This window comes from Betta splendens, chromosome 1, assembly GCF_900634795.4.
Source record: "Betta splendens chromosome 1, fBetSpl5.4, whole genome shotgun sequence".
In the NCBI taxonomy this organism is placed as follows: domain Eukaryota; kingdom Metazoa; phylum Chordata; class Actinopteri; order Anabantiformes; family Osphronemidae; genus Betta; species Betta splendens.
Genome location: NC_040881.3, coordinates 9,441,353 through 9,456,873, shown reverse-complemented (window position 1 = coordinate 9,456,873; position 15,521 = coordinate 9,441,353). Strand labels below are relative to the sequence as shown.

The following is a 15,521-nucleotide window of genomic DNA, read 5'->3' as shown; positions in this document are numbered from 1 at the left end:
GAACGCACCGCCGCGGACGGGGACGAGCCAGCGCGCCGCACATTAAAAATAAATCTCTCAAAGAGCTACAGGCAATAAAACACAAGTAACGGCATGGTGGCAGCGTTTAGTGAGGCGGGCGAGCGAGCAGGGGCTGCCGTGACGTTTGGACTAATCACACCTTTATACAACAGTCGCCACTGTTATTAGCAGTCCCTGATTAATAACATTTAAATGGAGCGGCCGCGGGGAGTGGATGGTTTACTCGCTGTAGTAGAACAAAAGCCGGGCGTCCGCCACGGCGTGTCAGCCAATCCGAGGTGACATCTAAACGTACGTGCTGCTGTGTGGCCATGACAGCACTTACGCAGCAATTACAGTAACATATGCAGCGCAGGGCTAGGTGGCGATGGATGGCTACACACAGCACCCACATGCACGCAGCGCTAATTTGTGTTTGCAGAGGCCTCCTCACTCGTATGTGGCTTTCATCAGCAACCCCCCCCCACATACACACAGGCGTCATATTCATGTCCATATGTCAGAGCTGAGATCATGACAATGAGGCTCCAGCGTTGGTCGTATCACTGGTAACGTCTACAAACAGCACTGATGGCAGCGCTCGATGAAACGGCATAAGCCACCATGGGAATAACTGGACCTGGTGGAGACCTCCACACTCACACCCGCGGGTTTTTTCTATCCACCAATAACGCTTCAACGTGATCGATCGAGACGACAACGGCTTTGACTTATCCCCCCGTGGCTGATTTGACGCTGCAGAGGCCCCGAGCCGCAGGCGAGGAGACGTTAAACCTGAATCTGCCACGCTATTTAAAACACACGTAGGCCATCATTATCAGGCTTTACTATATCCCCGGAGACTCGGTGTGGTGGGCTGCACAGCGTAGCATTTGAAAGGCATTGGGGATAACATAAGTTGACAGGCATGTCTATTAAGGAGCCCATTTACATAGAGTAGGTGGTCAGTTGCAGGTAGGACCGGTACTTTTGTCAGTTCCACTGAGACACACTTTACATCACAAATGACTCATAAATAATCACAAACCTTATAAACGCTGTGGATTTATACATTACAAAAGCTGTCGTTGCTTTAATAAATACATGCATCAGTTTAACCTGATGAAAAGGAAAAATCCCAGTAAATTCCCTGGAGAGCTGCATAAGAAGGTGGCAACGCTTGACATTTCTATTTATTTTAACTCAAATACGTCAATAATTCAGAAACCTACTGACTTTTCTTAACGTGAGAGTGGTTGAGCGGTTTTCTATTAAGTCATCCAACCTGTTCTGATGCTGGTACATGTAAATGATCCTAAATGACGCTGAATTTTAGACTCTCAAAGTCACGAGACAAGGAAAAATCTACAAACTTGATGATTTTGTAAGATCAAAGATTGAGGAAGATTGAGGAACTGCTACAGTATAAAGTGAACTTGCCCCCCTCTGCTTGGCTCTTGCAGAATAAAACAATGCTGCTGCTGTGCAGACCGCTTTAATAACAGTAAAGCTTTCAAATTGGAGGGCAGTTCGGTCTGCACACAGCGAAACGCTGGCGTCGTCTAAGATGAATGACATTTATTCTGATCTGTGAGTCAGAGCACTGTGACACGGTTGTGTTCAGGCAGGTAATCAGACACCATGCGGATATAATGACTCCCCTGCAGGAGCGGTGGAAGCCAACACAAGTTCTGTTTACATCCCCTGTAATTATTCAATTCACTCTTTGAAAGTCATCTGTCAGTGTGAGCTGAATATAATGACGCTACACTAAAGTGTCACGAAGGTCAGAACCTTAAAGGAAAACTTCCTCGGTTTTCAATGGGGGGTTGACCCAAACGATGGCAGGTAATATTTAAGAATGAAGAGACAATCAGATTCCTGCATATTTTCTATGCAGAGAAATGATCATTTATTCCTCTGCAAAAGTCCTCTGAAACATCTCAGAGGACTTTTTGCCACGTGCTCACAGACTTCAACTAGTGCTTCCTAGTTTTTCTGAACCTGCCCCAGCAAAGGCCAGGCTGAGAGGGGGGCGGAGCTAAATGACAGGTAGGTCCAATCACTGCAGCTCAGGTGATTCGTCAGAGCGAAATGCATTCTGGGTGTTGTAAAATATGACCATTTTCAACCACAACACATTATTTGCATTTTCCCTGTTTTCTCTGGACATAAACTATCAATGTTAAATGTTGTTGTCAATTTCTGCTGATAAAATGTAAAATATTTACAACACATCTTGCTTTTTAGTGGTGAAGTATCGCTTTAATAAAAAAGGGGCAAATGGCTCTATTGGCATGCACTATGTGACTAACAGCAAAGTCTAACCTTAATCAAGTCAACCAGTCCAAAGTAGCTTGTTTTAAAATATACAAATTAGTTTACTGCCCAACAGATTTAATAACTTAAAGGATGATTTGTTGCACGATGATGTTATTGTGGGATAGACTAGAAATGAAGTGTGGTGACTATTTTCATCAAAATGCAATGACGTGTCTATTGCACCAAGCGATGAACTACATCAGGCATTGTTTACGCAGACAATAATAGTTAGGTACTTGGATCACGCCACTGTTGGTTTTGGCTCCTATATGGGATTTATTGACGAGGACAAAAATGCAGACTAAAAAGGGCCTTATCCTTGAGTCATTCGGATATTTTAGGACCTTTGGGTAACAGTGGGTGGGATGAGGGAGGGTGAGAGAAAAGGGAGGAATATGCAAATATTTTGGTTCAATTAGGAAAACTGTACAAACAAGAATAATACATAGTCAGAAGAGCATAAAGTCTACCATGCATTCTTTATTAGCAGGTGTTTGATTATTCCTCTGAGGCAGTCTGTTAAATAATCTGTGTGTGTCGCCATGGCCAGAGTGACAGGAAAAGCACGGTTACTGAAGAGGGACTTATACGTTTCACTGAGTGCACTTTAATTTGGTCAAGAATCCTCTCCCTGCTAATTGCACTTGAGACACTACGGATCTTTGCTGTCGTACTGGAGCTGTCACAGCCCTCCGAACAACATTACACAGTCTCTTCATCGGGGGCAAATAAACTGGCTGAGATGCTCCCCCCCCACACACACACAAACACGATCATACCAGTGCAGTGCATGCATACACACCACAGGACATAGACCCGGGGACGTACACGGCTGTGGCAGGATCCATTTATCCCCCGGGGTCTTCATTACCTCACTGGAGCCATTTATTCCACTGAGGTTAGAACGCCTGCTCTGAACTTAATTTAGCAGCAAAGTGACGTGTAACTCTGTACAGCTGCACGGGGGGCACTGCAGCATCAGAGGGCCTGGACCACTGCTGCTTTACACGGCCCCTTACTTGTAAATACGACCTTGTCTGAACAAAGCTACTAAAATGTTGTTGCAACCCAATTAATAGCCAGCAGTGTAGCCACCAGGCTGACAGCCACCCCCCTTCCCTGTGAACATAAAGATTGTGATTATTTTCCTCTCTAGAGTTCTTTTCAATCTTCTATTTTTGAGTTGATGAAAATAGTGTAGTCCCTCTTTATGTTGAATGCCACAAGGCCAGCTTTAAAAGAGGAAGGATCTTCTTTTGGTGTGTGATAGTTTCCTATTTATTTTCTTGTTTTGGTTCAGCGTGCCACTAAAAGACTAAGCACCCAGTTAAGATGAGGGTAAAAATATGTCTAGAACCACCATCTTGCAAATCGCTTTCCTAACAAATGAAGCTCTTCATTAAGCCAATAAACATACTGCAAAACAACATAGCTATTATATTATTATGTGTAACACAAAAACATATTTAAAGTCCACATTTAGTTGCATAGGAACATAATTTTCTGCAGACGGGGCAGTTCATAGTTACACAGTTTCCAGGTCGTGTTTTTCTTTTCTGCAGACTATTATTGCTCACTGTGATACAATATACCGTATTACTCCATTTTGTGTGAAGCAGCATGGTCACACACCTCTTTCAGCCACAGTCAATGGCTTATTTTCTCGGGTTCTTTCAGCGCTTTTTTTTTTTGAAAACCGTTGCAGTGGAATCTTCTGTTCACATTCACAGCCAATGTGATGAATGCTACCTCACTTGTGGCAAGGACTGGAGCATTAGAGATCCACAACGCTCGTGGGGTTCTGATCTCAAGCCTGTGGTGCTACCGGCAGACCCACAGGAGCAGTTGTAATGACAATCCAAACAGGTCCTATAATTCGTCTAAGTGGCCTATTGTCTTTTACCAGAACACCCCTGTAGCAGCACTGCCTGTAAGCGAGCCCTGTCTGCCTCACCAAATTACAGCAAGTGCTGTGTAAATGCAATACATGACCACTACTAATATAAAGCAAAGACTATTTTGTGTCCTATAGCACATATAAAAGATTCTTTTACATTATAGTCACAATAAAAATGTCTAGGTCAGGTCTCTCTGAAAAAAAAGATATCAGGTAGCTTAACGACAGGTGATTGTATTTGTACTAACTGCTGTTAGTGTACATGTAAAAGCCTGTTTCGTGCAACAGCTGAAACCCCATGGAAACATTCTAGTAGCTATTCTGTGGTGAGCGTAAGATTAATGCTTGAGCTTTAAATTCACAAACATTATTTGGCTTCGGTTGCATCTTTGTAGCTCTGCACGTTTGCACTCTCCTGCAACATTGGTAGGACAAACAAACACTACCGCGATCGGCACAGCTGTTAGAAAAAGGTGTGACAGGTAATGTGGCAGCATGAAGCATTAATTATTAATAATTACATTTCTATTTATATTTCTCTTCACCCCGACTGCAGATCTGCAGAACTGGGCCAACATCAAACCCAAACACCTGATCCTGATCCCTTGCGCTTCAGAGTGTCGCCGATTACTGCGTGAAACCACTGACCACCTCATTCATTAACATTACAACTTTACAAAGTCGTTGCAGTTAATCATTCTCGGCTGCGAGGCTTTCAATTAAGTCTGAGTGGACCACTCTTCATTCGCGTGCCTCTCGCCTCATGCTGTTTGAAAATGCATTTTGAAATACATTGATCCCATTTGTGAGGTTTGGGTGCTTGTACTGCACATTGCTGTTCCTTATTGTCAAAGGTATCATTCTGTGTTGTTTTAGCAATATGCATAGAAATATACTTATGCAAAGAGCTTTGATGTCTTGCAAAGAGGAGCATCGCATCATGAAAATTAGATTTAGTCTGTCAAATCAAAATGTCAGAAAGTAGCATAAATGCCAGTCAGGATTTCTAATGACCTAAGCTCCTTTTATTTGAAGATGCAGTCACAGGGACCTGATGCACATGCGCCCCTCCAACCAACTGTGGCAACAAAGCTGCAGACACGTGGCCGCCTCTTTATCTCTGTCCTCCATTTCCAAGCCTCACCTTTGTCTCACTGACTCATGGATGTTTATGAAAAAACAAAACACACTGAACTGAGTGACTGTGTATACAAAGATGAATAAAACTAGTTCCATTTGATTTGCATACACAATTGAGAAAACATTGTTAAAATAGCTATATATATATTTCATATATTTATATGAAGTATAATAGGTCTTATTACAAAGGGGCTTAGGATTGCTTCTAAACACGTACACAATAAAAATCAATTAGATGAAGTGACAACTGCAGACGCCCTGGCTCAGCTTGTGTTATTACATCATGTGCAGGTCTGAAGGCCTAGTTCATTCTCACCTCTACAGCTGTCTGCTCTCCAGACACACTCCCAGTCTCAAATCACAGCTAATTAATTGACAAGTTGCCCCCGCTGGGGGTCAAATGAAGACAGATTCATCGACACTAAGCGGCACGTTAGCAAACAGCCCCTGGGGATGTCTCACAGTCTCCACCTGCTAATGGTGCTGCTAAAAAGTTGTGAAACACCCAGTGAGCAGAGAAACGCCTTTAGTAGATTTTGAAGGTAAAATTAAAATTGAAATTAAGTGAAATAAATCTGGAACCTGTCACCTTTTCTTAGTCATGGCTTGGTTTATATGACTGAATAAATACTGATATAAACCTGAGTTCGCTGATAAGCAGCACTACTTGGACCGCTTTGTTTTTCAGATGATATCAAATATATTTCTTTCATCATTCCCCTCTTCCCCTCTGATAACATCACCATCATCTTTTTGTCCTGTCATAACAAACCCAGCTGCGTGACATGATTCCCCGGGACTTCTGACGTCTGTTCTTGTGCGCCTTATGAGGACACCATCAACAAATAATATTTAGTCCCATTCAGCTCCTCCATAACTTCCTCTCGTCTCTCACTCATACACTCATATGTAAGCTGTGTGTGTGTGTGTGTGTGTGTGTGTGTGTGTGTGTGTGTGTGTGTGTGTGTGTGTGTGTGTGTGTGTGTGTGTGTGTGTGTGTGAGAGAGAGAGAGAGAGAGAGAGAGAGAGAGAGAGAGAGAGCAGGAGAGGAGTGGGGAGTAAAAGATTATATGAATAGATCCTGACTCTTCCCAGTCTGGGGCTTCAAAAGGCAAAAGTGACAGCTCATGATGAAATTCCTGCACGTGTCAGATGTTCTGATCATGTTATTAATGACACGCAGGGAGCGCGAGACATTATCTGCGGCTCAATTCCTGATTCTAGTACATCGATGAAAAAGAAAATTACTTTTATAGCAATAGGTGCAGTTTGTATTGCGCTTCAGAGCCAGCACAAATTGCTATCAACAAAAGCTGGTCGGGCGCCCGCTGACTTCAGTAACAGAGCAGCAACGGAGCAACGTGGGAAGAGGCGCCATCACGGTACCGGGCCTGCTTTTCTCTATTCTTAGCTAGTCCAAGCTTGACTGAGGTAAAGGAGACGAGAAACAGAAAAAGCACCTCGAGTTCCTTCCTGGTAATAACGCGGATCATCATTAACAACCAGCAAACCGTGCTAAACAAATAATTATGACACCAATAGCCTCATTTAAGACCGCATGTGCTAAATTAGGTAATTCTCACAAGTATCATCACCTCATTAAAGCCTTGTTTTAATATTCCAAACTCAAACATAGTAACGTTGAATGCCCTGCTAGACTGATTTTTACCAGTGAAAACATGACACCGCTCTATGAATCAGAGCATTTTAGCAAATCTCTACAGTTTAAACACCGTGCCGTCTCTCTCTACTGTCAAAATGCTTGGGTGGTATCTACTTAGCGCGTCTCTCTTTCTGGCTCCAGCTAAACAACAAACACCAGGCTGCTCAGCACCTGTAATCCTTCAACGACTCAATCAACATTTGCAAAGCTGGCCACATGAGGCCCGCGTCCAAAAGTGGCTCAGCCCGGCTGCCTGCGAGTCCCGGCGTCAGCGTCTCGGTGGCCGGTGCGTTCACGGTCCACCGATCAGCTCCCCCCTTTTCAGCCGCGCGCTCCAAAAACTAAAACCTGCAGCCGCACGCCCCCAGGCCTGAGCGGCATCTGTCTACAAAGTTCCTGGCTCAGCCGCTGCCAGACAAGCTCCCTCTGGATTTGATGTCTGCCACGCCCCAACTCCTGGCTTCTTCTCTCCCCCGTTTTTTGTTTTGGGTGGGAAATCTGCCCTAGAAACACAGTTTACACGCAGCCATCTCAAGCCTGCGGCGCGAGCTAACGCTCAACTCTTGGCAAAGTTTGTTTGAAATCGTGTGGGGAAGGATTTGAAAGCGAGAGTGTAGTGTCAATACAGCATGTCTGTATAAGTGGGGACAGTACAATGGGTTTGTTAAGAGTACGAGCTGTTGTTGGAGGACGGAACAGGCATCTTGGGTCCGGTGGGCCCATGTGCGCTGGAAAAGATGGAGTTGTGGTTATGAACTAGTCTCAACATGAAGGAACATCCAGCCAAGAATCTAATCCGCGACGCCACCATGAGACCAAGCCTGGAGCTGCTCCACTGGCCGCTCTTACTGAAAACGGGACTTTGCTCAGTTTCCGTTTTAAAACTATTTGCTCACATGTCGGCAAAAGTTCCAGCTATTTAACTGATAGTAGCTTGGTCCTGGAGCTTTAAGGTTCGTACTGTGCTCAGAAATGCCACGCGTGAATTCTCCTTTTCGGGCTGTTTTCACATTATCTTCACATCGTCTTTGCTCAAGTCCAACTTTTAAATGTGCCTTTTATCAGTTTGCCTCCTGGAGCGGCTTCTGAAAGGAGCGCGAGCTCAGCACTAACACAGGTTTCTGCTTCTCGCTCAGGCTTTACACACTTACTGTACTATTGTCTAGACCAGTTTTCCCTTGTGAGGCAGCACGACTGGTCGTTTTGATGGGCTTATTGAAGCTACTGCCTCGTTATCCTTTAACTCAACACTAGGCTCCCTCACAAAGCACTGCGGGAAACAATGCATGGCAACAAAAAGACAATTTGCTCTTTCTTCTTTTGCGCTGTCAATGTTTTCCTTCATCCTGTTGTCCTTTTCGTTGCTGTCTTCCCTTGATCATGCTCAAAATAAGAGCAAAATAAAAAATGACCAAAGCAAAACAAAAATTCAAATGAAGCTAAAAACCATTCCCACACAGATCACAGAGAAGAGCCTGGATTCCCACAATATGCTGTGATCATATAATGGGAAACGAGACCAGACCAAGGACCATTATAATAAAACAAACATCGCAGCCATTCACATGGGCGATTAATCCAAGAAGCAGCTTTGATACTATCTAATATTCAACATGAAACATCTTAAGAGCCATTATTTCCACCTTACATGACCTGACATTATCAAGAGAACAGTTTATCCAGTCAAATTAGGATCAATGTAACATGCAAACAAAGCACAGATTTTATGCTGCAACAGAACACAGGAAATTATTTAAATAGCTTGACACCGTGGAGATGGAACGATTAAGTGGTTCATTGTCGGTATTAGGCATCATTATTTGAAATAATTGTCAAATGTAAAATGAACAAAGAACACATTTGGACATTAAAGCAATCTGAAGGCTTGACCTCGAGGTAACGATGAAATTTGTACTAAATTCTGATATGTTACAGAGTAAAATGATTGGATTCGCCTCAGCAAGGAATCAGAGTGGATGTTTGGGGGAAAGGTCAGAAAGACAATCCAATTACCAAAATCACTGGCCTACCTTGAACATTGCCAGCCCGGATCTCCTCTCTGCTCTTCAGAACTGGCATGATGGAGTGATCTGGGATTCGACTCCTCCTCTCATAGCCTCGGATGTGGTGATGGTAGACAGATGAAGTCACGCACGGAGGACTGAGGGAGGCCTTGCAGGGCGAGGGTGAGCCGTCTTGGGTCGAGCGAAGAAGGTGTGTGACAGTGGGTGAGGGGGGGGGGGGCGATCAGAGTGGAGGCATCAACGTGAACGGATGTGTGCAAAATGTGTAATAAGTGTTAAATCAAGTTGTAGTGCATGAAAAGCTCCGCCTGATGAAGCCTCTAACGCAGAGTCTAGCTGACTTTAGATGCTGACCATCAAGCCAGTAAAACAAACTAAAGATGATGGATGGAGGCTGATGAAGGGCCGGTATTTAATTTGCTGCTTTCCATCCGCTTCTCTTTCCCTTTCCTCCAACGCCGTGGATGCAGCTCGCCAAGGTCTCCTCCCAGAAGTCTGCGAGTGTGTGAACGCGGTTGCTGTGGAGATGAGAAGACGAGCTACAGAGTATGCGTGCGAGCGCTCCTCTTCGTCTTCCCACCCGTCCTTCTTCTTTGGCTTTTCCTTCACTCCTCGCCGTGATTTAGACAACCATGATCGTTGGCTTTCGGTCCGCTCTGTGCTGCACTGTTCCTCAGTCTGAAGGGGAGAAGAGGAGAAGGACACGGTCAGACGGCCACGAGGAGGTGTCACTGTGCACATGTCAATCGTCTTTGAGTTCAGGACTCAACTCAGTTAAGCCACTGTGTCTGCATGTCCCCTTTTACTGCAATCAGTGAGTTCATATCAGTTCAATACCCATGTGATGTTGTCAAAGCTAATTTCTATTTAAATTTGTATCTCAAATTCAGTTTCTGTCAAACTCGGGCTCCTGACCCGTTGCAAGTCACACGTCCACTAGACCTGGAACCATCAGGCAACTGCTTGATTATTAGTTAATCATTTTAACATACTGAACAGTTCTGGTTCCAGCTTCCCCTGGCCGTTTTGACCTTGCCTTGTAAAAAGCCATTTGACGCCACTTCGGACTGCAACTGGTGTTCATCTTTGTCTGTTTTACACATTTAGCAGTTTCTTAAATAATCGGGGGGGGATTGGGGTTCAGCTCAGTACTTTACTCTAGGGTTAGGGTTTTCTAGAGATGTGGTTCCTTCACCGCCATATCATATTCACTATAATATGTTTATCTGTGTATATTGAGGGCGTTCAGTGCATAGTGCAGGCATATGCGAGCGTCAGAGGAAATCTGCATGTGTGGAATTCTAATCCTGTCTGGCAGTCTAATAAATTATTCATTCAACAAAATTTATTTACAAAAATCCATCTTTCTCCATGACTCCTTCAAAGTCCAATTATCTCTGACTTGTGCAGTAATATTAAAGTCTCACTTCTTGACTCATGTAGAATAATACAGTATATCTGAAATAAAACATATGTATATGGGTTGTTTCAATATCTTCTATTTAACAGGTTTTTACCTTTAAGGTCATTATTATCTTTATCTTTATCCCGTCATGTCTGTACTGTACCAAACATTTTAGACATCCTTATGAATGATGTGGAAAAAGTAATGTCAGCTAGATGTCATGAACAACCTTGCCACTCAAACAGTGTCAGTAAACTTTTCACATGCCACATCATTTCATGTGATCCAACCCTTACAATGAGGATCACAGAAGACCTACGACCAAGAGGTATTGATTCACATGAATCTGGGATAACAGCACATGAAGGCTTCACTGGAGCTGGGTCATCACCCCCCAAGTCACATTTTATAAACAACTGTATGAAGAATTTACTTTATTTCATTATCAAATGTATTATATTTTAATGAAAGTCGCCTAATGCTTATTTTATATTCTTCTTTCAGAAGCTGAGCTTCATTCCTAATAATGGTTTTCAATCGAATAGTTCGAAGTTGAACCATTTTCCTTTTACATCCTGGTCTGCATTCAGACACAGCAGCAATCTCAACACTGTCTTAACGACTCCTCTTATGAACATAAATCCTTCATTAGGCTGATACCCAGGAGGTGCACACGTCCTTTTAAGCCTTTTAATTTCTAACTCCTGTGTGCGTGCAGTGTGGCAACATCACACCAATACTTTAGAAGATGTCCTAAATCATTTAAAGTGTTTGGGCTTAGAGATGCTCTCTTTAAATCAAGATAAAACTTTCAGGGCCTGGCCCCACCGTTGTATTCCATTAATGGTGAATATTTAAGTATTTATTCAAGCAATGATTGGAATCACATTAGTTAGAGCAATATTAGCACAGGCAAGCTATATGAGCTGGGTTTATAGTGCTCTGGAGTCAGATTTCAGCTTATTCTTGTTTTGTCACATTCTATATTCCTCAGCTTCACAAATGGGGAAAAGCTAAACACGTTATTAGGTCACTTAGCAATATCTGATGCATTCTGTGACACGCAGCCTGACATGTCGTCTGCAGTGTGATGTAGTCGTTTGCGTAATAAAGAGCCTAGCACAGCTGGTTTGCGAGTTGCATGGACGTAATTCGATCAGTAGATGTGCTTGAGTGACAAAGCGCTCATGCTCAAAATCACCAATGTTGAAAGAAAAGAGCAGATTCTAGAAAAACAAAGATCAAATGCACGGCCTGATAAACAACTAGTTAGTCGCAGGGCGGAACACGTCTGAGCGCAAGCAAATTTTGTGGAATCATTTTGAAAAATGCCCTGTGCAATAAACTGTAATAATTGCTGATTGCGTTTCATGCAGAATGTGCTTCCATCAGGACCATGCAGACATTCGAATACATGTACACACAAACAGATGCAGTTTCTTGCTCAATTCGACACTCTAGTCCAGCGCGCACACCTACTGTTCATGCATGTGCAGACAATTGGTTGCGAAAAAGAAGTGAGTGCTATATTAATGCACTACTCACCTAAACAACTCTTTTCTGTAACACATAATTTATAGACTGTAGTGGAGATGTTTTACACAGGAGCAGAGTTGAGACACAAAGGCAAAGACAGAGCAAAAAGAGCGGTCCTTCATATTCCTTCATGGTGACATCCCACTTTCTGAACAACCAAGGAAGAGTTATTAATTAAGCCAAGTCCATAAGAGAGCGAGAAAAAATACTAAAGTAGCTTGGGTCTACGCTACTGTTCACCCTAAGGCTGAGTGCAGAGGTAACCTCAGTCCATGGATACACAAGCTACAAACTTAGTAGTCGACTAGCAGTGGTGATGCTTCCAAAAAGGTGTGGCAGTGAGACGCAGACGACGGAGCCTCAAATACAATGTGAAGAAAGGAGGAAATGTGACAGAGGAAAGAAGAACGGGAACAATGGAATGGGATACAGAGTAGAGAGATTATTTTTTTTTATATGTCTATCAGTCTGTCTCTATCTACGACATGATCGTGCACTGTCTAGTGCGCCTCGAATTCACAGCGAGGCATCGCCACTTAATCCAACTAATGCCATGCGGTCTCTCTTACGCCTGATCGCAGATGACAATGAAGACAAGTGTGAGGGAGAGAGCCCCGGGTAAGAACACGGCCATTTCTGTCCGAAGGAACCCAGAAGAGGAGAAAACTACAAGCACTGTAGCTCTAGAAATCCATCCTGAACACGATGAGGAGTGAATATGGGTTAGATCTAGAGCTGTGCGTTCGTTGGGGGCGGGGGGTGTACAAGAAGTGGCATAAACAGATACTGGTGGACGGGCAGAGTGAGAATAAGCACAAATCAAGCGTAAAATGGGATAAACACCTAATGACCGAGAGTGCAGCACTAAAAACAAAATGACACAAGTGCCTTGAGAAGATATTAAGCTCCTTCCAGACTAAACCTACATTTATCTTTATCATTTATCTCCCCCTTACAACAGGTTGCACGACGAGATCTTTATTGAAGGGGAAAATGGGAAATGACACGTGGACAGATATAAAGATTTCTCAAAGACAACAATTAAAAATGAGCACGGTGGGGACAGATGAGGAGGCGGATGAGGCTCACTGACAACTGTTCTCCCAGGCACAGTTTAGTGTGCGAGTGCATGTGTCTGTTGATGTGTGTTTTATGTATACGTAAAGCACACACAAATACACACAGACAGATAGATAGACAGACACTAAACAATAGTTAACCTACCTAGAGTAACATTTAAGAATCCCGCAAGAGTGTGATGCAAAGAAAATGGGTGTGGAGGGACCAAAAGAGAAGGAGAAGGGGGAAAAAAGAGTCATTCATGAGTAGTTTTTAGTTGTCTTTGAAGAAATTCATCCAAGTTAATAAAACATCAGACTTAACCGAGAAAGGCATGTGATGGGAGACGATGGCAGGAGTTAGAGATGAAATGGGGGGGGGGGGGGGGGCTGACAGGTATAATGTGGTTTGGTGAAAGGAGGGGAGGGAGGAGAGGAGAGGTAGAAAGAAGGGAGAAAAAGAATAAAAACTCCTTCCTTCTTTCTCTGTTCTCATAAGTAGAGAAAATTATACACCAGGTAAATGGAGAAATAAATGAGGAGGCAAATGACAGAAAGAGAGACTATATGAAAAGATGAAGCACCTCCCAGCACCGCGATGAGGAATAAGAAAAATATAAAGCGAAAGAAAAAATTGAATACTCCAAAGCCTTCCGTTTTTGCTCTGTTAAGTGAGGCGAGGGGGGGGGAGGTCAGTTATATCCCCCCTCTCTCTGCAACTGGTCAAGTCTTCTCTTATCTTCAGTCCTCCTCAACGCAGCCTTCTCCTCAGCTGAGCTGGAACCCTTTGGCAACACAGCTGTTAGACATGGCACTGAGTCTGGCCGCGCGGCGGGGTGCTGCTACCCACGGATACGGAGCGTGGAGTCGAAAACACACCTCTGGCTGGCGTTGAGCGCGGAGCGCAACTCAAACTGCACTCGCTCGCCCGCCCGCCTGCTCACGTCCCCATCTTCTGGAGAGAGAGAGAGAGAGAGAGAGAGAGGAGAGAGAGACAGGGATGAAGAGTGTGTGGAGTCGGGTCCTTCTATAGGGTTGTGAATTAGAGAGATGTAGTAAACAAGAGCTGTTGCAACAATTGTCAAGGAACGTATAAAGAATGCAATGGCTCCCTCTACTGTTACAAAGTGCCTTCGAGTGAAAACACTGGAAACTACGAGATTAATTACCCTGTAGTTATCAGTGTAATGTAAAACAAACCCAAATGACCCACCAAAAGTCCACTACAAACTAAACTACAGTGTACTACAGTAAAGTAAACGTTAGCTATCAATACAATTGTATAGTATGGTTGTGGCCCCTGAACGCTTCCTTCAGACCCACCTCTCAGGTAAGCACGTGCGCGCGCGCGCACACACACACACACTGCCCAAACAGAAGTAGACAAAAAGAAAAGTAGACAAAATGAGCTTAAACGACCGTTTGTGGGCGGTGGTGCTGGAGGTCACGTCCGTTACCAACACAAACGTAACTTACCCCGTTTGAGTCGCGGTAGCAGCGCCGTGGAAACCCCCAATGTGACTGAAAACGTTAGCAAGCGGCCAACTTGGCTTAGCTTGTTTTAGCTTAGCTTAGCTTAGTTTAGCGTAGTCTCGCGTAGTTTAGCGAGGGCCAAGTTCGCGCTGGGGTCAGTACCTGGACGTAAAGGCGCGCTGTGGTTTGACGTTGAAGCGGGACACGTGCCGTCAGAACCAGAACCTCCGTGAAGTGGGTCCAACGGCTGCTCCTGTCCTTACTCTGATCATTGCACATGCATAAAAAACTAAAATAAAAGAAAACCCGTATAGTTTAAATGCAAAAGTATCATGTTATGAGTTAATGAGCTTTTTTAGTACGATAACACAACTAATAATTAATCATGTTCACACCAATAGTATTATTGTTAGTATTCATATATTTATCTGTTGAAAACACAACCTAGCAAGTTTATTGAATTTTATAATAAGAATTTTGCCCACCTTATAATTAAGTGACCTAACTTAAATGCATTTATGTCATATATAGCTTGGTTAGTCTACGTTATAAGTAATCTTTACCATGACAAATGCATACATTAAAACACTTACCTGTGTTCTGTTAGGTCCTCTTCTTGTAATGGTTGGTCTACCTGTGCGTTGGTTATTCTTTGTTGATCCTCAGTTGTTATTTATTAGCCATATCATAACTAGTGGACCCCTGAGCAGATGGGGCAGAGCTCCAGTAGGCATCATTAGTGCCCACCTGTCTCCTCTTGCTGCAGGACGCACCTGCAGTCATTCACTGATCCACTTAGTTGTTACAAGTGGTCTGATGTACTTCACATCATCGTTTACTCCTGTTACCCACCAGTTTCCACTGGACCGTTTCTTTAAGGCCACCTTCCCTCTTCTGCCTTGTTGTAGGTTTCTATTACTGAATGTGAAAATGATCAAATTTGCCTAATTGGTGAAAACAAGTTTTTGCTTAGTTTCATCCATGTGAACATCCTCCTGAAAGG

General features: G+C 43.6%; 1 protein-coding gene across 13 annotated transcripts in view; it reads right to left on the bottom strand.

The window, feature by feature from the left end:
* The window catches only part of grin2bb (glutamate receptor, ionotropic, N-methyl D-aspartate 2B, genome duplicate b), a 66,462-nt gene extending 51,669 nt beyond the window's left edge, over positions 1-14,793 (bottom strand). For 2 of the 13 annotated variants that reach the window (XM_055508505.1, XM_055508534.1), the window contains exons 1-4: positions 14,522-14,645; positions 13,212-14,000; positions 11,997-12,135; positions 9,053-9,724 (exon numbers count right to left, since the gene is read on the bottom strand). In XM_055508505.1, coding sequence (XP_055364480.1) covers positions 9,053-9,061 — 9 coding nt within the window. In that variant the 5' untranslated portion in view covers positions 9,062-9,724; positions 11,997-12,135; positions 13,212-14,000; positions 14,522-14,645. Of the gene's footprint in view, positions 1-9,052; positions 9,725-11,996; positions 12,136-13,211; positions 14,001-14,521; positions 14,646-14,680 lie in introns of those variants that run through there. The other 11 variants (XM_055508524.1, XM_041072513.2, XM_055508519.1 and 8 more) reach the window with 11 other exon arrangements.
* Positions 14,794-15,521: the final 728 nt, after the last annotated feature.